This window comes from Copidosoma floridanum, unplaced genomic scaffold, assembly GCF_036245765.1.
Source record: "Copidosoma floridanum isolate Cflo_tuat_1 unplaced genomic scaffold, Cflo_Japanese_pri ptg000011l, whole genome shotgun sequence".
Classification (NCBI taxonomy): Eukaryota; Metazoa; Arthropoda; class Insecta; order Hymenoptera; family Encyrtidae; genus Copidosoma; species Copidosoma floridanum.
In genome coordinates, this window is record NW_028321888.1 from 4,071,558 (window position 1) to 4,095,874 (window position 24,317).

Sequence of the window (24,317 nt, forward strand, 5' to 3'; positions counted from 1 at the left end):
ATAACTATCGTCTGTCTATAAACTTTTGCGTTACATCGGTATCAGTTTCATCATCTATTCTATTGGTTATTTTGTGCAGGGTTGAAGGTATTTTCGATGTATTGCCGTAAATGCAGTCTTCTTCATTATTCAAAACTTCAACGTGCTCGATATTGGAGCAATTTTCTTCTGAATAGCGTTTATTTATTTCTCTATTTCTCTGCAAGTTAAACTGTTTGGGTCTTTATTCAATTATACTAAAAGATTCTTCAAAAAAATTTATGAAAAAACAAGAATTCCATTTCTATTTTAAAGTGCCCTCTGCATTAGAAGAAACGAAAATGTTTTTCTTGGTGTATCAATTTTTTTTCTGTACAATGATGATATTTATGGTAAAGATTTATTAATTAAGCATGATTAATGTTAAATACTACGTTTGTAACCGTATAATTATGTAAAATAACGTATTAAAATTCAAACGCCAGCCGTAGCCCGTGTTTTAACACATGCGCACTGCAACCAGTCGGCCACCTAGTCGTAAAAGAGGGGTACAGATGGGAGCGCTGAGCTGCCCTGGCTGTTACAATGCGACTTTCTTATTTTTTTATCAGCTTCCTTTTCAATAAAATTTAAAAAAACTGTGGCAGTGTTATGCAAAAATACACAGAGATGCAATACACAAATTTTTTCGGGATAACAAATTCGATTATCAGTGTGTGATTGCAAAAAAAAATACCAATTTCTTGTTTCTCGGCTTCAGAATGAGCTAGAGCATTCTTTTTTTTAAGACTTGTTATTTGAATGACAAATCCAATGACATTTGTTTTAAAAAAAAGTATCCAAAATTGAATGAGATATTTCCAATTGTTTAAGATGGAAAACACAGTTTTTGTTGACAAAACGTCAAAATTCACAAAAATCAATTTTTTCTTATTTGTTATCATTTCTAACATTAAAGACCATGTTTTTATCGAAGCGAAATGTCATTAAACTGAATGTAAAGTTTGTAATATTACTTCAATGTTTTACTTTAAAAAATTGATTAACAAAAAACAAACAATTATTTAACAATTTTTACAGATAGCTATTTGTTATGAAACTCAATATACTTTCTTTCGATTATGCTTGCATTAACATGATTGTTTTTTTTTACGTCGGTCTAAGGTCAGTGAAAAAAAAGTTTATTTCGCACTTTTTGGCCATTAACATTTTATTGGTGCTTGAAAAATTTTTCTAAGATCAATAGAAGCGGAGATACAAGCAAAAAACTAAATGAAAAATTGGCATTTATTGATAAACTCTTAAATAAATTAATGAAGCCAACGTTTGATTTAGACAAAACTATTTTTCTTGTGTTCCTACGGAAATTCTAAAGAAAAATATAAAATTTTTTCTCTACTGGAAAATATAAGATAAAAACATATTTTTTTCGTCTCCGGGCAATGGCAACAGTACCTTCATCTACGTAAGCCGGTTAATATGATGATAAATATATAAAACTTCGCTTACATACGGGTTAGGGTTACATTTAATATTTAATCTTTCACCTTCCAAGACATAAGCTTGTGAAAAAACCACTCTAAGACAGTCAAAGATTAAAGTTGTTGTCAACAATATTTTCACGTTGCTAATTAAATCAATGGCGTAATAAAGCCTAGCTCTGTAGATAGAACCGATATCAACTGAAGTAATGTTATTAAAATAAATTAAATTTTCATACAAGATTTTTACAAGCAGTTTTCAATTTATAAATATACATTAAGTAACTCGTTTAGATTATTTTAAAAGAATTTTTAGTGCACATAATAAATCAAAAATCCCATAGAAGTAGGAAATATCAATTAAATTATTAAAATTTGTGCTTAGAAAGTGAGAAATTATAATGTATGTAATACAATAACAAAAATTTCCTTATTTAGGGTTTACATCAACAATAAAACACCACTTGGTTTTTCTTGAGAAAAAATTTTTTATTTATTTACTTGTCAATATTTCGTTTCATCTTGGAGACCTTTCCTAAACAATGTTCAAGTTATCAAAAAATGAGCAAGTGGAAGTTCTGACGGAGTTACTGGTTTCTATTATTATGAGCATATGTAAGATCTTACTTTTGTTTTGCTTTCCCAAACAGTGTTCAAGTTATCAAAAAACGAGCAAGTGGAAGTTCCGAGGGAGTTAATCTTTCCAAAAAATTTCTTTAATTTAAATACTGTTTCACGTTTATACTACTTAAAAAAAATAGAAAAAAAACTTTGTGCTAAAGATATCTTTTTTATATATGATACATTCTTATTAAAAAAGACCGATCTTTTTTTAAAAACAGTATTTTCATAATTAAGAGTTGATTTATATATATGCTAGTGTGGTCGCGGTGGCGCAACGGTAGAGTTGCAGTTCCGTCCATCTCCAAGGTTAAGCAGCATTTGGTGCGGTTAGTACTTGGATGGGTGACCATTCAAGTCTCACCATATCGCCTGTGCTGTTGACTCTCGTGGGTCGATTAACTGTTTCTCTGACGCTTCGTCTACGTAATCATGGGTGTGACTGTGTTAGCCCTCGTGACTATACGAATAAACATCTGGTCATAACTCAGATGCACCGATGGCTAATAAACACTATGCTAGTGTAAAAGAAGGCCATGTCTGAGCCCACTGGCGATGATGAACAAAAAAAAATGTATATGCCAGTCTCCTAACACAAGTCTCACTTTCATACACTAACCCTAATATACACGTACACGTAAACAGGGTAGCAGCATAGAAGTGATTTTAAAGTAAACTCAATTACCGATCTGCTATTAATCTAAACAGCATTCACTACGTAGTTGCTTAACAGAATGTAATATATAGACACAAACAGAAGTAGTATTAATCCAACGCATACCCATTCCAGGGTCTTTACGTATCTTAGTTTCTTTTTCGTCATTGCTAACCATCCTTTTTCCCCAAGCATGCGAGTCTTTCGTGCGGGCCCCTTGCAAAGTTCCCCCCAGATGACTCGGTCTTCCATCCTACTGGGTACTATTTACAGAGTGCAGTGATTGTCTTCAGCACACCCCAGTTATTATCAAGTTTAACGAAAAGATATTTTTCCAATAAGCCATCTAACTCGCTGTACCGACCTTTTTATAACTACTAGTGACTTTTACCCGATGAGCTGGGCAGGTGTTGGCTTGTTGGCTTTCCTTCGCAAAGGAAGCCCTTGGAGGTTCAGACATTACTAGAACAAATCCACTATTCGTTTAAAAATTCAGATATGTGATGTTTCGGCATCCTGGATACTCATCCCATAGGAAAAGACCGAGAAAAAATCTCGATAATTTTCAACGGGATTCGAACCCACGGCCCCTCGAGTATCTCCGGCTAGGAGGCTAGCACGCTGACCACTAAGCCATCGAAGCTCTTTATAATGCTTTATATTAAAGATGATATCTATTGCATTGGAACCGTTTTAAAGTAAATGTGCACATTAGTATTAGTTTGATAGTCGGTAAAATTACCTTTTAAAACTTTTAAGGATTAATTTTATTAAAGCTATAACTCAATTTGTCACGTGACCATGAAACTTTTAATCTTTTTTCCAAACGATATTTCTAAGAAAAAAATTATACTCTGACACACTACTACCTAACAAGTTAAAAGATCCGTTAAACAATCTCTTTTACCAGAATCACTTGGATGCCAAAAAGTAAACAAGTATGCTATGTACGAGATACATTCATTATTGCGAATATTAAAGTAATATTATTAGATTCTCTAAATGAACTAGTTTTTGTCAAACATGATATTTAAAATTACATACGTACATGTTTGAAGGATGATACTAATAATTAATATTAAATAGCCGAGTGACTTTATGATAAAAATATATCTTATTCAGCTATTTATCACCTCGTAAAATAGTCCTACTAATTTTTGTGTAAATTTCAAAATTAATATTTTTAAAAAAAAGTTGAAGAATTTTTGAACTTCTTGTCATGGACCTAAACTTCTGTTTATATTTTACAATAAAAAGTACTATCATAATGGAGTTATGGATTTTAGTATATTCAAGCTATTTATGCAAGTGTATTTAAGCCATCTGATGACGAAGTAATTCAAAGTTACCAAACGTGTAAGAACTTAAAAATAGTTATAAAATGTATGAAAAACAAAATTTAATGAATCGAAAACAATAAACATATTGATACTACCAGTTGACAGATTATCACGACGTTAAAAATAAAGACTAAAATAATCGGAGAAATAAATAATGTTGAAGTTGCTTATTTTTTATAACATGAGTAATTTAAAAAAATAACAACAATAATAACAAAATAATGATGACACCAAAGTTGGAAACATAATTTTGATGTGGTGTTGAAGTAAAATAAACTGATTTGTACTAAAACAGGAGAAACGTATAACGTTAATGACTTTAAATAATGTTGTTCTCAGTCAATAGTAAAAAAGTGTTACATCCCGAGTAGATACAGTCAAATCATATTACAAGTAAAAACGCAATCCATCCGTAAAATTCATACCAGATGTATTGGGAAGTTTATTAATTTTTTTTTCCTACTTTAACAAGTTGCACATAACGAATCAGCGAATTCTTTTTTTTTCGAAATATTTACTATTCATTACTTTCGTTATTTAAATATCTAGCAAGTCCAAGAAATTAAAAAATTCACCAGTAATATGAAATTGTTTCAATTGACTTTGGATCCTATAATCTACCATGGATAAAAGTTAGTTTTAATGACTTATAAACGTATAATAAGCTGTAAAGTTTAAGTCACTACATTATCTTTTTCGTAAAACGTTGAGTCAACATGTAAAATTTTGAATTTGTCAAGAGTTTAGCTAGAATAATGTATAAGCTTATTTTCAAAGCAAAAGTAATTCTGAAATTTATCATAAACTATAAATTCTTTTAACTTTTTACTCTCCAAAGTGAGATATGAAAATAGTTTGAGCCAGATTCAGCTTTCAATACTGGTAGAAATTTTATAGAAAATATTGAAATAGCTCTTCGGAGTATACATAAATAACATGTTTTACAGGTATTAAAAGAATAATAATACAAAAAACTTACCCAATGGCTTATGTTCTGCTAACCACGTGTAAAGAAGACTTTCATGTCTAACAGTATCTAAAGTAGGAACGACAACATCAGGGCAAGCAACTTTATGAGTCTCTACTTCGATTTGTGGTACCTTATGACTCCATGGTTGCCAATCACCCTGTATGTCAACTTTGTAATCAACAATTGGAATATTTGTGAGTGATGGTAATGGTATTGTTGTGATGGATCTAATAAAATCTCCAAAATCTGATCTTGTTTTTAATTTAGCATCACCAGTAAAACTCCACAACAAAGCATATATTAAGGATTTAGTAACATACTTTTCTAGCTGTTCGTTAGACAGAGGAAAATCAGCATGCGATTGATTATATTTTACTATACTTTGAAGAGATTGGCTTAACATAGAAAAAAGAGAATTCAGAGCCCTTAATCTTGTAAAATCCATAATGTGTTCTTGTTTAGATGCATATTCTAAGCATCTGACAACCAATCCATCAGGTGAAAAGAAATTTTGCAGCATATTTGCAGCATCTCTTTGGACAGAGATTGCAGGTGAAAGTACGGCATCTTTATCATTTGATTTTTTTATTATTTCATCTTCATCACCATCATTCAATGGAATATTTTTTAACTTTAGCATATAGTTGTCAAAAATCATTTCAGTTGATAAAACATCTTCAGAAAACCAAACCATTCCACAACGCGAAACGGTAGCCAATGTTGCGTATTTCAAATCTTGAACTTCAAACATGACTCTCACATTTGGAGGTAAGCTTAAGCGCTCACCATTTGGTAAAGTCAGTAATTTATTATCGTCTAGAACAGAATTAAGATTTTCTACCCATTCAGGATCTACATCACCATCGAAAATAATCCATTGTCGTTTGTTAATTTCACCTCTGACATTGTCAATTATTTTTCTTAAAATATGAGTAAAGAGCCCATCAGTCCATTCACGAGTATTAGGATCTAGTGTTCCATAAAGTGTTTCTTTACTAATAGCCTTAGGATCAATAACATGAGCTACTCCTTCGATACCCTCAAATTTTTCTAGAGATTTGAGTAAGACTTTCCAAGCAGTAGTTTTTCCAGATCCACTAGGTCCAACCATCATTAGTCCATGATTTAAATTGCATATCTGATATAATTGCAAAACCTAAAAATTTTCAAAAAGTATTAGAATTTAAAAAATTAGAAAGAAGAATCGGACAATTGATAACTTTCAAGACTTTAACGTTTATAATTATGTAAATAAATTTATAGTTTTTATGTTAGACATAGTTCCATAATTTGGGTACATGTCTGAACTTCTATGAAAAAGTGATAGCTTCAGGCTACCAAAATGTTCTTACTTTTTTTTATTCTTCAAATTGTTTAGAAAACTATTTATCAATGTGAAGCGAATAATTTATTTACAAAATAAATTATTAGTTTAATGATAATGTATTTACTAAGAAACAATTGGAGCTAAGAACACTGCAATAAAAAAATTCTCATACAACCCTTGATTTATATAAATCTTAATCTATAAAATAAACAAAAAAACATTTAATTTACAATCTTATTATTTTTCTTGCTTCTTGTGTAGAAATTTTTCTATTTATTCCCATTCTGACGAACCCTACGTACAATTACTCTGAATTGCTACGATAGTTTAAATATGAATGCTATAATTACAGTCATAGTAAGAAACTGCTTCAGTAAAAACTAATAACTTAGACAGCAATCAGATTATTTTTCAGATTTAGATAATCTATCAGATTTGGTAAGATTGGTTATAAGAATAATACCCCTTGTCATAGATTTCTCCGATTGATTTACATACGAATTACCAGTTTTTTACCATGACCGTCTCAAACTTAAGTTTTCTTTTACAATAATCTGGTCATACTGCATATTTTTACCGGAATAAAAGGGTTAATTTCCACTTTACATAGCAATTTATAATTAATTTTAGTAACATTCATTGTAGTTTAAGAAACGAAGTCAGAAAATAAATAGTTTGTTGTTTATCTAAAATCTAATATTTCGCCTTTTTTATGAAGTTTAATTATTCTTGCAAAGTCAAGGCTTAAATTATTCTTTGGCACGTCAAAAACATGCAATAACATACTTTTTCTGCTAATGCAACTATTTAGATAATAAATAAAGTTATAAAGCTATATAAATAAATTGACTTATCGATAAAATAGTGAATTTTAATTTTCCCTCAACTGACTCAAAGTCACTAAAATTATTCACCAGGGCCAAACGATAGAAAGTAGACGTGGCTTAGCGCAGCAGCTTGCCCTTTTTCGCTTATGACACACTCAAGCGCAAAATACCATTAATTAAAACAATTGCTTTATTAACTTTCACAAAAAGAAAAGTTTAGAACTTTTGTACGTTGTTTATTAACTATTAAAAAAGAAGATCTTGAAAGAAATATATCGCATTACCACACCACAACTTTTTTGGGGCCATTTTACAAAAGTGCTTTTTTATTGCATGAAAGTGCGGTTTTAAGAAGTTTAATCTTGCTAAAATTTTGAGTGGTACTTGGTCAATAAAAAAGCTACAAACTATTAAAAAAATTAAAATTATAAATTTTTTAAATTTCGAGCTAACTCAGGTTTTTTTTTGCACTTTTCGGAGTCACCACTGAACCAATCGGGTTTATTCACAGCTTTTTTTTGTCTTTTAACGGCACTAAGTAGACTACTAAACGGCATACTAAGAGCTTTTTTAAACTTAGTCTGACAATGTCAAATGCGAAAACCAGTTTTTCCCACTTTTATCCAAATATCGCCCGGTGTAATTCGAAAATCGTTTTTTTATCTCTTTTTTTTATGTCTAAGCTATTCAAGCTAAGCAAAGTTAAAAACTCTAACAATTTAATTATGTCACACTTCAAGTACGTACGACTCTCTTAATCAAACACTTATAAAATTTGTCAATATTTTTCAAGCATACGAGTATATTACTAGTTTTTTAACTTTTGAGAAATTAAATGTTTCGATTTTCTTTTCTCTACCAATAGTAAGAACAGTATACATTAATCTAAAAAATATTTATATGTTAATTTTAAAAGTAAAAAAAAATTCGAAAACAATGATGATTTAATGATAGTAGCTATAACCGTACCTCTGAGAACATTTTTAATGACAAGAAGAATTTTGTGAAAACCTCCATCTGAAACAATGAATTTGTTTTTGAAGTGAATGTTTGTATCGCATAAATCACGCTTAGTCCTACCTATTTTATAATTTAATCAACTTTAAGTATTTTTTCAGATTTCAGATTTTAAGAATAATTATTCAATTACCGTCTGACTAAAAAAATATTGAATAAAATAAGTGTTCACAGAATGCATCTTCTTTAGTAATATCGTTTATGTTTTAGTTACCTATTTTTTAATAGTATAATGAACAACGGATATAATTTCTCTTTAGATTTAAAAGTTTGATACATGTGCAGAGAAGTACAGTTTTCTTTATTTGCAACAAAATCTTCTGTAAAATAATTTTTACATTTTTTTTCACACTTTTATGCCATGATTGTTTTCTTCAATCACAAAGCATGGAAAGAATTATGGTTATTGAATATAGAGCATGATTATTCTATCATATTATAAATTTTTACGAATTTCAGTATCATAACCAATGGAACATGTTTCGATTGTGGTATATTTAAATACTTCATAATATATCTTAGTATGATTTGATAACCCGCAAATAATAATGCTGCAGATTTTTTATTTTATATTAATTTAGTGATAATGGTCTAAAACACTTAAAAAATGCTATATTTGATATGTCTAATGCTGTATTTACCTCAACATTTTTTTTTATTTCTAAATTTTAGGAAATACTCACATACTTTGAAGACTTCACAAGATTATAGATTTTATGTGAATCAAACTTAGCTGTCAGGAGTGTTTGACATTTTTTACCGTGTTTTTTAATTTTTCACTGATTTATTTTTTTTTTTTTTTTTGCTTACTTTCGAAATATAAATATAATTAATTGTTGTTTAATAATTTTGATTGTTTGCATCTATCAAATTATATCGTTGCGAAATCAAATATTTAAAAATCATGACACAAAGAAAGTAAGCTTCAGAGATCAGGCACAGCTCTCTGAATTGCTTGTATTAAAGGTCGATTGAAATAAACATGTAAATAAAAAATAAATAAGGGAATTAAGTTACAGAACAAACATCATATAAAAAAAAAATTAAGTTTATGTTGAATAACATTATACAAACAAATAAGATGTGATCAATTCCAATAAATTCATTCATTTATATTTTAAAGATATGTCTATATGTGTGTGCAGTGAGTAAGGAAATTAAATATACCTCAATTTTATGAAATATTTTCTTTGAAATTCAAGGAGGAAAGTGAATTTCTACGAGCAAGGTGCTCAGCATTTTCATCACTACGAAATTATTTGCGTCTGTCAGTGACACAACGTAGAAATATAGTTAAAATATTCTCTTTTCATCTCGTTAGGAGCCAGGATTTCTCTCGTCGATTGAGTATGCCGTATTCTGAACTTTTTGGTTACATGATATTTCTAAATCGATTAAAAGTTTTAAAGAAAGTAAAGTTAAAGGCACACAATATCAAACATTTTGGTTTTTAGTGACTTTTATTATATAGCGTGACATTTTTGTTATTTAGTGACTTATATTATAAAGCGTGACAAAAATATAAATTAAAGTATTACACGTATTTAATTGGACATTAGAGGATTTTCAAAATTCGAGTTATATCACAAACATTTAGTCACTAATTTTTGAAGAAGGTTAAAATGAACAAAGGAGAGATAACCTTAATATAGTTAAGCTTGATCACACGAAGACGAATAATTGTACCGTACTTTAAGGAAAATAAAGATTGTAAGGTGAGCTTGGGAAAGTTGAAGAGTAAGCTGCGAATAAGCAAGAGGAATATTATTTATTTCATAGTTGTATGGAAAAAAATAAATCTCAGATGCTCCTCGCTCCCCTCACAGCTAACCATTAGATCCCCTGCCATTGACGTAACAATCTGCTTATTTTTACGTAATTTTTAAACAGATAATATTTAAGAAAGTTCCCCCCACTCAACCTCACTTTTAATCAGCTACCCTTTTATCTCCTCCATTTCAGTAATCTTTTCCAAAATATATCTGTATTGTCTCTAAAGATAAAATTTTTTACTTACTAAAAACTTAACAGAATTTCAGAAATCGTACTATTTAATTGAAGTTATTTATATGTTCTAACATTTAAGCTTTTAAAACAATAATTACGTACGTACATATACCAATATTATGTAGGGAATTAGGGAAGTCATTTAAAACTTAGTTTTATGTGTAGTTTTTTTTGAGTAAAGGAAATTTTTTTATAAAACTTCAATAACTTACTAATTATTTTAGCGTATTTATATGATTGCAGCTTAAATTTGTACAAGTAATAGCAAAAATTATTAAATATACAATATCTTTAATGTTAAATACTACGAAAAAAACTAAGTAATCAAGTGCAGTAGAATAAACAATATTTACATGCATGTAATATAAAAAAAAAATATTTATAAATATCTTACTGTATAAGTATTTCTACAATAAACAAAGAATACACGATTGAGTTTAATTTTTGTTAACAATTATACATTTACTTAAGCATATTATATATTGAAAAACGAAAATCAACAATCTAACATAGCTGTTTTAAGATATTTTTATTTATCATTGTAAAACTGTTTTATGATTTTTAGAGACAAATATTCGTAAAAATTCACAGTAAAATGCAATGTCAATAATATTAAATGCACTTAGTGTCCAAGAATGATAAAAAATAAGCAAAGAAGAATACAAGATACTCATATCCAGAGATACGTTATTTCTCAATTATAATTTGAAAATAAAACACATGCTAAGGAGGTTTGGGAGTATGATTGAGAGAGGCGAGGAACAAAGAATCCCTACTGCCCACGCAGATGTATCCCTTTACCGCGCACCTCTTTTTACATTCTACAAACTTGGAACTGGACAACTGTCATTGATTATATTTTTTTTAAATGCCTCAAGAGTCGTGATTTTTTTTTGTTAAGCATTTTCTTTTTGTACGAAATTTGTCATTGAAACTTTTTTTTTTAATCTAATACATTCATAATGTACCCTAATTTCAATTAAAAAACAACTTAACCTTATTTTCTTATAAAAGACCGTATTGAACTGTCAATATTTAAAAACTATTTCCTTAAAAATTTCTCTAGTGGAAAATCTGAAAAAATTCGTGTGCTCTCCTGATATGCTTAAATATAGCATGTACTTTTTTTGAAACGATTCTAAATTTTTACCTTTTTTTTCAAATCTCCTTAATCCATACTTTGCATCTCATGAAAATAATAGTAACTGTATTTGTGAATCTAGAAAATCAAACTTAATAGGATAATTTTAAAATTACTATTATTATTATCGTTATCACAGTTATAATGATAATTATTGTAATGGTAATAATAATAGTGATTATAATGCTGAGAAAATCGATAATAATAATCATTATCCTCATTAGTATTATTAGCATTAATATAATAAATATCATTATTGTTATTATAATTACTATTTAAACCAACGATGCAAGGAAGTGTACGGCTCCTTGGTAGCTCGAGTGATAAGCAACTGTCTAGTAAACACGAGATTGTGTATTCGATCCGCAGCCAGAAAGGATTTTTTTCTTATTCATATTTAACATCAAGTATTTCACCAATAAAAAAAAAAATTTGTAATTAATTTTCTAATTTATTTTCAACGGATTGCTGATTCCATCCTATCTATAATATTCTAATTGTTATAAGTATTAGTGACATTTTTATTATTAGTATAATTATTGTCATAGTAATAATTATAATTATTATGGTTGTTGTCTTTGTTATTCCCGGAATTTTGAATATTGTTTTCATTGTAGCAAAAATTTTTATTAATATTATTACCGTCATTATAATAAACATAATTATTACCATTATCATGTAGCCATATTACCCCTTTTAAAGATTTATTTCCAAAAATATAATGTAATAAAGGTACAAAATGTACAGGATTAAAAGAAAAGGTTACTCAACGTATCAAAAATATAAACTGAGTAATGTGATGTTTATTGAAAATTTGCGTTCTCCTCTAAAATTTTTGTTTGAAGTTATTTAGGTATGTTTGTATAACTCACGATGCTTATCATTCAAGAAAAGGAGATACTTTAATTTTTGCACCCTACTCTCATTCGAAAAAAAGATAATATTCAAAAACACGTAAGAATAATTGAGTTTGGATACTCAAGTTAAACATACATATACATACATGTGCGTGGCCATGCGCGCATGTATGTGTATGCGAGTAAAAATTTTTTTTTTTAATTTGTATTTAGTTGTTTTGGTAATAAAAGTTAAAAATGATTTTTTTTTATTTTACTGTGTATGAATGTTTGTATTGTTAAACAGCTTATTATCGTTAAAAAAATTTTAAATAATTTTTGTTGCAAAGGTAAAATGATTTCACTTTCTTTCTAATGATTCAAAAAATTAGTATACAATGAAAAAAAAAAATAACAAAACAATCATCATAAGTCACAAAAATGTATCGATTAATAAAATAAAAATTTAATGTTGGAAAATAATTTAAAGAAGATAAGATCTAAATAAATGGCAACTTAATGCAGCACAACAATAGTTTCAAAATCTTACTTGACTAAAAATTTTAAAATTTGTTAATCGTAAAAAAAACCATCAATCCTCCAAATCCCACCTATTCTCATAAATTATTATGATTCGTTGACTTAATGATACATTTATCATTTTTTCTCTTCGAATATCAGGGTAAGACCGCAAACACTTTAAAATAATCATAAATTTTATGAATATATTTCAATTTATACTTATTAGAAAAATCGCATTTACTGTTTAAAACTAAACAAAATTCTCACCATCAATAAGCATTAATATCAATTCATAAAGCGTATAGCAATACAGAAATTTAAATGTTACATCTGTTAGTGTTTCGTGTATCAAATAAAAACAATCTAATTTTTAGTAAGAGTAGGAAATCTGCGCACAGAAAGTGCAAGAAGGTAGAGCCTTCAAATATATTTTCGTAATTCACAACTATTGTTTGTATTTTTTTGCTATTAAATATTTTTTTTTAATTACATTTAAAAATTTCAACATAACACTTAATCATATTTTGTTTAATCTTAATCATTTTTTAAGGAATATAAAATTTTTACTCATTTATAACTGACCACTTACTTTAGATTTCTCAAGTAAAAGTTGTAATACGACAAATTCGACTTTGTTAATTTAAATTACCAATCGTTTGTCAAAAGTTTGCTTCTTAATTTTTTTTCTTATTTTTTTTCTACATAGAAAATACGTTATGTAGTTAAGAAATGATGGATTGTTCATTATTTATAACAAATGTTTTTAATGTTTTTTAAATTAAATTTTTATTGTAAATTTATTCTAAAATTTAAGGAGTTTTAAATCAACTTTTTTGAAGTTATACTTCTATAGGCGCGTTCTGCCCTACAGAGTAAATCAACGATTTTAGATCGGTGACCTTTAGAAAGAGTGTCACAGAAGTAGATTTTGCTTGATTTTTTCCCTCACACAACACAACATCGTCTCACCACACCACAGCACACATTTTGAAATTTCCTTTTTATTTTTTTTACCCAATTTCAAAAAAATTAGGTTAAAGAAATTTGAGCCCCTTCGACCTCTTGCAAGCTGGCCAAAGCCCTTACCTACTCTGCCATGAGCATATTTTTAATGTAAATTTTTATTTACTGTGTAATAATTAATTTATGTAAATTATACATTAAATAAGTAAATTATTTATTTAATGAAATAAATTTTTTTGGTATATGTTTTTTTGATAAATTTGAAAATTAGTATGTATTATTAGAGCAGATTTCATATGAATTAATGAACATTCAGTTACTTATCATTAATTTGTTATTTTTAAAGTACAAATAATTGTTAATACAATTTTTCACATTTTTTATAAAATTTCATTAAAAAAAAAAAAATTTTCCGTACTGCATAAATAAAGTAAGTAATTTTTATTGCGTTTTTTTCTTTCACGAAATTTAAAGAGGTAGGGAGGAGCATAAAAATGTGCAGCAACGGTGGAAATTATTTTTTATGTAAGAATAAGCTTACATACACGCTTTTACGAACACCTGACCCTTTTTTTCTCGTGATATTAAGAAAAGAAAAAAAAATTATAGATCTACTCAAAAACACAACAGGTTTATCTAAATGTAATCTTTCATACAAACAAAAATTGGGGGGCTTCTAAAGATCTTATAAATGCAATTTTAGGTAATTTTTCCGTGAGGTTACATGTTAAATTGTAAAATTTTAAAATTAAACATGCAAAAGAGGGTCTACTTACATGATCTGCAATTTTTTTAGGTATTTGTTATGGTATGTTTAGTATAGTTTTGATGCTTTAATAATATCTGTCAAAAAAATCTATGCGTGATGAATGTCCTGAAGGAACATTCACTGGCATGTGCTACTATACTATTGAAAAAAGCGGTACTACAGGATGGTTTGTCTCAATTTTTTTAGATATTAAGTACGAACTGAGACTAAGTGTGTGAGCGTACGTGATAAATGTAAACGTGACGTTACAGATGTTATCAGCGTAGGCAATAGGAAGTTCTTTTGAAACTATCGGAAGATTCGATGAAAGTGCACAGTTTTGTACTGGCCAGCCTCCATATTATTTATATTGTATTGGGCCGTTGTACATCGTTTAAAATTGTTTAATTAATAAATATTGAAACAATTATTAAAACCACACCTAACTAACGTAGGTATACTCTTTCCACCGATAATTGCACCACCTTTTAACACAGTATCGTTTCATAGAAGGCATATTTTTATTTATAATATTACTATCGGCCACATAATTTTATAGAAGCATAACTTCTTACTTGGGCACTCAAGCACCTACTATCCACTGGTTTTTATATTATTACTCGTTTGATGACTGAAGTCTCATAATAAATGTCTAACTAGCTTATTTTTGTGAACAATAAGGGCAAAAGAATCAACATGACTATTTTGACTTTTTTATAAATAACTTATCAACTGGTTTGTTGTTACTTTCGCAATACATTTACAATCAACGTTGAAAAACCAAACAATTTCTAACAAAACTCAGTTAATTGTTTCAAGTTTCTATTATAAAATAACAGCTGATAAAGGAGTTTTTGTGTTAACCTGGAGGTAAAAAAAAACATTTAAAATTTGCACAAAAATTTATTATAACATTCTCTTGACAATAATAAGCAATGATAACACTGCTGAACAGTGAAAACACTTATAGATGTTAAAATCACAGATAATTATGTGTAATAAAAAAAACCGAAGTAAATAAATACACCAAAATTGAAAAAATTTGTTTTATTATATAAATATATATACTACTACTGTTACTGATGATGCTGGTGCTACTGCTGCTGCTGCTGCTGCTGCTGCTGCTGCTACTGCTGCTGCTACTACTGCTGCTTCTGCTGCTTCTGCTGCTGCTGCTGCTGCTACTGCTCCAACTGCTACTACTACAGATACTACTGCTGCTGCTGCTTCTGCTGCTGCTGCTGCTACTGTTGCTACTACTGCTACTACTGCTACTACTGCTACTACTACAGCTACTACTGCTGATGCTGCTCCTGCTACTGCTACTACTGCTGCTACTACTGCTGCTACTTCTGCTACTGCTGCTACTACCGCTACTACTACTACTACTACTACTACTACTGCTGCTGCTGCTGCCGCTGATGCTACCTCAGGGACCCCGAGTCCTTTTCAGGACTCAAGAGCATCAGCACCTCTAGCAAATGGTGGCAAGTTAGCTTGTTAATGCTGAGAGACGCGATGGTCTCCCTGGTGGCTCCACCCTGAAGTAATGCTAACGCGGTTCCAGGGTGCATCAAAAGCCACCCGGCGCGGCATGAGGGGGGGGTTTTAGTGGGTATGGGTGGTCTAATAAAAACAATCCACTGAGTCCCACACTACCGCTGTCTTTGCGGTGTGCCTCAATGCATTTCCCCTCCCTCCACAAAAAAAAAAAAAAAAAAAAAAAAAAAAAAAAACTACTCCTGCGTGAGGTTTTTACTAGTTTCTCCATACCAGGCGCTTCCCAGGGTGGCAAATAGGGGCATACTCCTAAAATACGAGGTGACGATGGGCAGCTGGGGTGGTGCTCGGTGGCCTGGATTGGAAGGCATGTGCGACGTTGGCGTGTGTATCTGAGGTGGTGTGGACGGGAGACTCGAGCCCTCTGTCTTCATCGGTGTGGACGCATGGGCCGGCCCTGCTTGTGCTCCTTGTTCTTCGCTTTCTGCTGCCGCCGTGGGTGGCGCTCCAATGCTTGATGCCAACAAAAACTAGCACCCATCGTGTATAGAAGTAAGCGACGGTTATAACATTTTTCTCAGATACATGCATCACACTCTCACTAAACAAACACAGGGATACTAACGGATTGTTCCGGGTTGCGAGTGGTGGGTCCTTTTCCGGGCCCGATTAGAGGCCTGGCGGCGGGTAAAGCCCAACGATGAGGCATAGGTAAGTCTGGGTAACCACATCTGATATGGCTGTACGCATCATAAACGAAAAAGACGTGGTGGGCTAACTCATCTAGGCTTACTACCACTAGGGAGGCTATATGGCGGCACTTTAGTGCCTTACGCCAGCTCGTTTTGTTGGGTTGTCTGCGCAGTCATGGGACTGTACACCTGCTGCTTGTCTCACTGGGATGACCGTAGTGTACCAACATATACATACATTACTCATGAACACCATTCTTAGACTTGTTACTTAACGCCAGGACAGTCTCCACGGGTGGGACTGCGGGAGAGTGGTGACTCTTGGCCGGCCCGAGCCAGTAGCAGTTCTCTCTGGTAACAGAAAGGGCTACTGTCCTGGTTGTAACCCTTTCCAAATATTTATTTTTAGAAAAAAGGGTAGTGCTGGCCTTCGCGGGTCAGTACGACATTTAAAAAGATGCCAACATGAAAAACGTCGATGCAAAACCTGTACCCCAGGCGGTAACCTCTCTGAGGGAATCCGCCGGCAGTTCCGATCCGGTGAAAGCCCGGGTGACTGTCGCAGGCCCCACGGATTCTGGGGGGGGGGGTCACAAAGACGTATCTCATGGCCAACAGGGACTGCTTAATGTTCCATGGCCTTTTCTTACAGACAAAGGACGAAGAGGAAGCCTGTCGAGTATAGGCACTAGCGACTCCGAGGTTAGCAACGTGTCGGCATATAGCCACCAGACCCAGGAAGAGCTTGCCTCTTTAGAAGAAAGTGTCACTAGGCTTAGAGTAAAGCGACAGCAAGTTGCTGATGAAGTCCAATTAGCAACGAATGACATTACAGAGACGATGCAACTGATTAATGATAAGTACGGCAACACAGCGAACGCTGTTAAAAATGGGCTCAAAGCGGCGCTTAAGCATCTTCAAGAGGCAGAGGTGCTAAGAAAAGGCTGTCTTATGGATGAAAATTTGTATACCAACGCTTAGAAGTCGTGATTTGAATCCCTGCAGTGAAGGGAAAAAAGATGAGATAATTTCCGACGGCATGTACAGAAACGAACCCTGAACACTGCCTTAAAGAAAATATAACAAAGCAAAAGTAACAGAAGCCTTTCGGACAGTCCTGAGAAACGCCAGCAGGCTATGTCTTTAAGAAAAAAAACAGGCAGTGGCAAACAAGAAGAAATTTCACTGAATGACAAAACAAGCCGGAAGAAAAGAGTGGACGCTACAACAACAGTAGTAGTGGAGATGGCTAAAGGACAGACCTTTGAGAAGGTGCTTAGAACGATGAAGGCGAACTTTGACCCACATAAGGCTAAAGTGGCAGTCCAAAGTGTTGTCACTACAAAAAAAGGAGACATACTTATTAAAGCCAAAGTTGTAGAGAATGCTACTGCATTCTCACAGCAAATTCAAAAGTCGGTAGCTGGACAGGGTACTGTGAAAATGAGCGACAAAAAAGTGACATTAGAGGTCCGAGACCTGGATGCCATTGTAGAGGAAGATGAGGTGAAAGAGGCTTCCGCTAGGACTTTTGGACATTAGAGCCAGGATCCAGAAGTTGCTCTCCTAAAGCCAAATGCCAGAGGACAGAGGCTGGCGTTGATAAAGGTGGACGAAGTAACTGCTAGACAAGCAGAAGAGGAAGGCAGGTTACGAGTTGGCTTCGTAAGCTGCCGAATACGCAGAAAAATTAAAGTAACAAGATTTTACAAGTGTTTGGGATATGTACACGTCTCAGGCAACTGTAAAGAAGAAAAGAGATCGAAGCTTTGCTTCCGGTGTGGAAGCTCAAACCACCGAAAAAAAGAGTGTCCAGGCCCAGCACGGTGCTTCCTTTGCTTAACAACGGACAACAAGCACGAAGCTGGCAGGGGAAGCTGCCCTTTATTTAAAAAAGCGCTAGAAGAGGCCAGGGGTGAGGCCCAAGCAATACGAAAATAAGGCAAAGGGGCCTTGAGTTGAAAGGCAGGCTAATATAGACCCACGCTGCGATGGGTACTTTTTATCTACCAGCAGGGAAAGCATCAAGCTTATAGTGGTGCTTGCCAGGTAAGCGGCCTGCTATGGAGCGCTAGACAGGTGCTGGTCCTCAGGGACCCTGAGTCCTGTTCAGGACTCGAGAGAATCAGCACCTCTAGCAAATGGAGGCGAGTTAGCTTGTTAATGCTGAGAGACGCGATGGTCTCCCTGGTGGCTCCACCCTGAAGTAATGCTTACGCGGTTCCGGGTGGATCAAAAGCCACGCGGCATGGGGGGGGGTTTAGTGGGTATGGGTGGTCTAATAAAAAAAATCCACCGAGTCCCACACTACCGCCGTCCCTGCGGTGTGCCTGAATGCATTTTTCCTCCCTCCACAAAAAAAAAAAAAAAAAAAAAAAAAAAACTATCAATCATGCAATGAATTTTTTATTTGTCAATTTTGATGCTACTGTTTTAATCTCGACAAATGTTTCACGTCAGTTTCTTGACACCTATGATTGTATCCATTAGATGCATTTGAAGTTATCCTTTTAATCTAAGTTTTTGCGACTTTTGGCATTTTTAAGACTTTTGTGAGCCCTTAAGGCTATTATTTTTAATTTTATTAGGTTGTAATATATTTGTTGGCAAGGTATTTCAACGTCCGATGGCCCTAAAAAGGACTGGTGAGACAAACTCTTTCTTGACGGAAGTTTCCAGCTAACGTGATTACCTCTATACCTCAGAGTAATCTTGTCTGGCCTGTTGTTGTAACACCACACTGATCAGAAGGAAAAGTACAACGTTCTAAGCTTTGAAGATAGTTGTAGAGCTCTTTTCTAACGTCTCCTGCTATTACACTAAAGAGGTTGGCGTCTTAAGCACCTTTTGTTTTTGTAGACTCAGTTCTTTTGGTGATCTAAGATTAGGATATTGGTTTGTGATGCTTGCCCATTGAAGACATTCCCGTTTGCTTAAGTTTACTTTTCTTTTATAGCTGCTAGGTTCCTCTAGCAGAGACCTTGGAGAGAATCGGTGATTCCTAGTTGAATGCTTACAGAGTAGCGAGACTTTCATAATTTAGGGTCGTCGGTCACCGGGGTTCTCAGCTACGCGACGAACAACTACGACCGTGACGTCTGATAGTGAATGACTGACTTAGTTTGATAATGGCCGGCATTACATAATCTTTTAGTCAACGAATCGCTTCCTGATATGGTAATCAATATGTATTTGTTAGCAAGGTAGTTTAAACTTAGATTGCCCTAGAAAGAACTAATGAGATTAATGGTTAAGTAGGGAACGTAAATACTCATGATGGTCCTGAAAAGAACTAGTAGAGATACTTCTAGCCATTACTTATTATTATTCTTGATGATAGACAGCTGGCTGTGCGGGTAGCTTGACTCTAATCCTTAGAGTCTCTGCGTACAGAGATCGTGCTGGAGGAAGGTACGCCACTGACCAAAAAATATCTCGTTTTCGAGTAGTTTCTTAGATTAACAACTGCTCATCGGTAGTCGAAAAAGTGGGCCTAGAGAATACCTTTTCTGTGGGTATGCCGTTGGGACGACCACTGAGAAGGAGGCCCTTGTGGCTGCCTGTACTCCTCAGGGCTACCTTCCCTGGCTCGTATTTGTAGTAAAAAATTTTCTGACGGCACCAGACTGGATGGTTGAACAGCCACATAACTTTGAAGTGTTAGAGCAGGTTGTGCTCTGGTTAGACACGTCTCCTGGTATTTCGCCAGAGATGTTATCGTTCAAAACATTTTTTTATTGGTGGCACTCATGAATCTTGGTGGTTGACGGTAGCATTCGACGTAGGTCGCTTGCACATTGGAGAAAAGTGTTATCGGTAGACGGGTTAACCAGCTGCACGACTAACAACTTCATTCCTAATGTACTGCCGGTGGACGACTATGAAAATCGATATGACTCTCGGGCCTTTTACAACCACACTTATTTAATTTTATTGCGGATAGCTTCGATTAAAGGTTGAAGCTACCTAGCGAATTCTACTAAACTAATGTAAAAAGTTTGCGTATTTCTGAGAATCTTTGAGCTTATTTAATGCTATTGTTATACATTTTTTTAACATAAAAACTATACTAAAATCATTTGAGAAGTGTCAATAATCAGTACGCAAAAGTTCAGCCAGATCGGTTGAGTAGTTTTTGCGGTTAGCGATTACAACGGATTTAGCGATTTGCTTCATATTTAAGTGAGATATGTTAGTATAAATACATTATTGCTCGAAAAAATCTAGTTTGAATAGACATTTTTTGCGTATTGTAGAAGTACTTATAAAATTTAATAATAATTTACTTTATATTACATGCAACGTATTTGAATATTATTTATTTTACTTTACTTAACTGTTCTGTTTGATTTGCAGTATTTAAAATGATGGCACTTCAAACTTATTAAATAATATAGTAATGAAGATAGATGTAAGTACACACCCACACACACACATACATATAGATTTTTAGAATAAAACCTTTTTTAAATTTTTTCCCCAGTTATTATTTCACCTGCTATAGCAAACTTGTATAATTTACTTATTCACAAGTGTGTACCATTACAGGAACCATGTAATGTACTTAAGTTTCTTATTAAGGTTACTCTACTTCCAATTTTTAATATTAGTTGATAAGGTGATAAGCCTTTCCGATTGTTACTTAGCATTTCAACACGAAAAATTATATTATCATCTTCTGATTCATGGATACTTAAATAAGTTGCTTAATCTATTCTATAATACAATTTGACTTCAACTTTCAGTATATTCGAAAATTTATTGTTAGAAAAAAGTATATTTATTCTATAAAGTTAAAAGAACAGGTAATCTTCTTAAAGTTTTTTTGTGGTACAGGTAAGTTAAACCATTTACATAAAAAAGAGTTGAATTATTATTATCACTATAAAGTCTTCTGTGAAAATTCTTTAAAGATACTTTTTTAGGTTTGCAACCGTAGTGTATGCAACATAATTAAACGTTGATCGATCCATGATCGCTAATTTACAAAAGCAAAACTTTTACGGCGAGATATTTACAAAAACATAATCCAGAGAATTCGTAGTGAAGAAAATTATGCTCTTCTGCACATTAACGAAATTTTTTAACTTAAAGATAAATCATGTAAGGTAAATATCCCAGTAGTTGGCCACCTTAAGGCTGTTGTATCTCAATACTTGGCCACCTCTACGTTTGATATGTGCAAAAGCTGGTGGACAACTGTCGGGACACACGCATTGCCTAATAGTTGACCACCAGATTTATATGTGTATTTTATACAGTGGCCAAGTATTGGGACCAGTTTTTTGATGGCCAACTACTGGGACATTTACCTTACATCATTGAATTCATCTGTACCGATTCAAATTGACTTACAAAACAATGATGACGATATAAAACATTAATTTATTATTCACAACACAAAAAAAAAATAATTTTGTTACTGGCATCGACTGGCATTGCGTCAGTACTACTACCAAAAGGTATTACCGGTCATACAACTTTTTGCTTACCTTTCGATTCAATAATAGTAAACCTACATTTTTGGAAATCAAATCTGAAAAAAAAAAAATTACGTGACATCGATTTGATAATTGAGTATAAGGCTTCTATGATGCCAAAAAGCTTTAGATTTTCGTTAAACACTTCCTGTTATAGAAATGGTAATAGAAGTATGGTTATATCAAAAACTATTGAGATATTTCTTTAGAGTTCTTTTAAAATTTTAAAATTAAATTCGTTCGGTTGATCAAAAGTTTTCTTAATTATTTTTAGAAATTAGAGAGGAAAAATTGAAATCACTGATTATTCCTGAAAAATGAGAGGTCAATGAAGTACGTTTAAATATTTAGTAAAAATAACCAATCTTTATTAAATAGTGTTATTCCGACTTCTCACAATAATACACTATTTTTTAAATGGCAAAATTTTAGATCTAATGAAAGGTAATACACGACAACTTATTGTAGCATAAATCATGAAACATACAAAGGTGTCAATAAATCGGATGATAAGATTTACATTAATTTTCCTATTGCAATACTAAACAATATTCGTAAAGGTTTGCCACCACATGAACTAAACTTGAAAGTTAGAGCAATAGTTATGTTAAAAAGAAATTTGTGTATAGCAGACGGTTTGTACAACAGCACACAAATAAGGATGAAAACACTTTTTTAAGTATAATATTACAGCTAAAATTATTATTGGAGAAGAACTTGGAAATAAAGTATTCATACCAAAAATTAATTTCAATACAGATAATACCTCGTCGTTACCTTTCATACTTTACAGAAAGCAATTTCCTATAGTCTTGGTATACGCTATGACAATTAACAAATGTCAAGGTAAATGTTTCGATAAAAACGGTATATACTTAAAAAAGCCCGTATTTTCTCATGGACAACTAAACATATCGTTAACAAGATGCAAAGCTAAAAAAGGGATATTTATGCAAATTGAACATGAAAACAATTTGAAATGAGAACACGTTGTTAGGGAAGAAATTTTCGATCAAGGGAACGTACACTTTTTGAAAAGAAAACAAAATTAACTAATTGAAAGCTATTACATAAATTAAAACAACATTATTTAGTGGTAGCATATGACATGATATGTTTATATTTTATTATGTTATAATTTTTTTTTAAATTATGAAAGTTAAAATTTTGATACAGGATAACTATTTATAAAAATTTCGTAAATAAAATCATTCTTATGATGTTCTTTAGCAAATTTTTTTTTAATTTGTGATTACTTAGTTTACGTATTACAAAATAGTAATTAAAATGAATTAAATTTCAAGGTTTTGTTCTAAAAATCTTGTCTTATGAAAATTACAGTTACGTATAGAATAATAACTTTTACATATTATATAGTCTTTTTTAATTCGTATACATAAAAAGTAATAGGTTTTAGACATACGGATTTAAACAAAAATAATTATAAATTATGAACAAATGCATATAAGTAAGAATAAACTATTATTTAATTACCATATCTGTTAATGATTTTTTTCTTCTTTTAAATCAGGCATTTGGGAGTTCTGTCTCTTCGTTGTTTCATGGGCTACTAGCGATGGCTACCACAGTTTATACAATTACACGTATTTATTCAAAAGCCGATGTAAAAAAAAAATTAATACAAAAGAAACAAAGTCAATACGCCTTAGATTTTATACTCATCAATATTCATACAAAGTAATAATTATATTCGATGTTTTTTGTACTCGTTGTAGATAATTATAAAATTGATATATTTGCCTCGTGGGTGGTGTGGAGAAAATAAATAACTATATATAGCTAAGACATCGTTTACCGTTAGTTGTAGAAGTTGCCGCTTGCGATTGTTGGCTACAGCTAGTTTTAGCTAATGTGCAGTTAGTGTATACAATAGCTTATCAATGTACTATAGACTGAGCTGCTACAAATCTGTAGAATTATCCGTCATATTAAAAGGGGTGCTGGATTGGTATCATATAGTGCTGGGCCGCGGGGGTGGTGGAGGAACGGCAGGGGCACTGAAAAATGTGCGGGGGGTGACGGTGGGGCATGGGGTGCTTACAAAAAATAAGAAAGATTTTTAATGGGTCAAAACAACAGTGAAATCAACGGAATTTTTCCTTATATTATAAGAAGGGGCTACGGAGGGGTCGTGGGGGCATTGAAAATTGTGCGGGAGGGCCGTGGGGGGGCTCAGTGGGTCTTCGGCTA

At 32.3% G+C, this 24,317-nt stretch overlaps 1 protein-coding gene across 3 annotated transcripts in view; it reads right to left on the reverse strand.

The window, feature by feature from the left end:
* Dhc64C (dynein heavy chain, cytoplasmic) overlaps window positions 1-24,317 on the reverse strand; it is an 897,235-nt gene that overhangs the window by 419,522 nt on the left and 453,396 nt on the right. For 2 of the 3 annotated variants that reach the window (XM_089590008.1, XM_089590007.1), the window contains exon 12: window positions 5,056-6,202. In XM_089590008.1, coding sequence (XP_089446134.1) covers window positions 5,056-6,202 — 1,147 coding nt within the window. Of the gene's footprint in view, window positions 1-5,055; window positions 6,203-7,934; window positions 7,954-10,157; window positions 10,169-24,317 lie in introns of all 3 variants that reach the window. The other variant, XM_089590009.1, reaches the window with a different exon arrangement.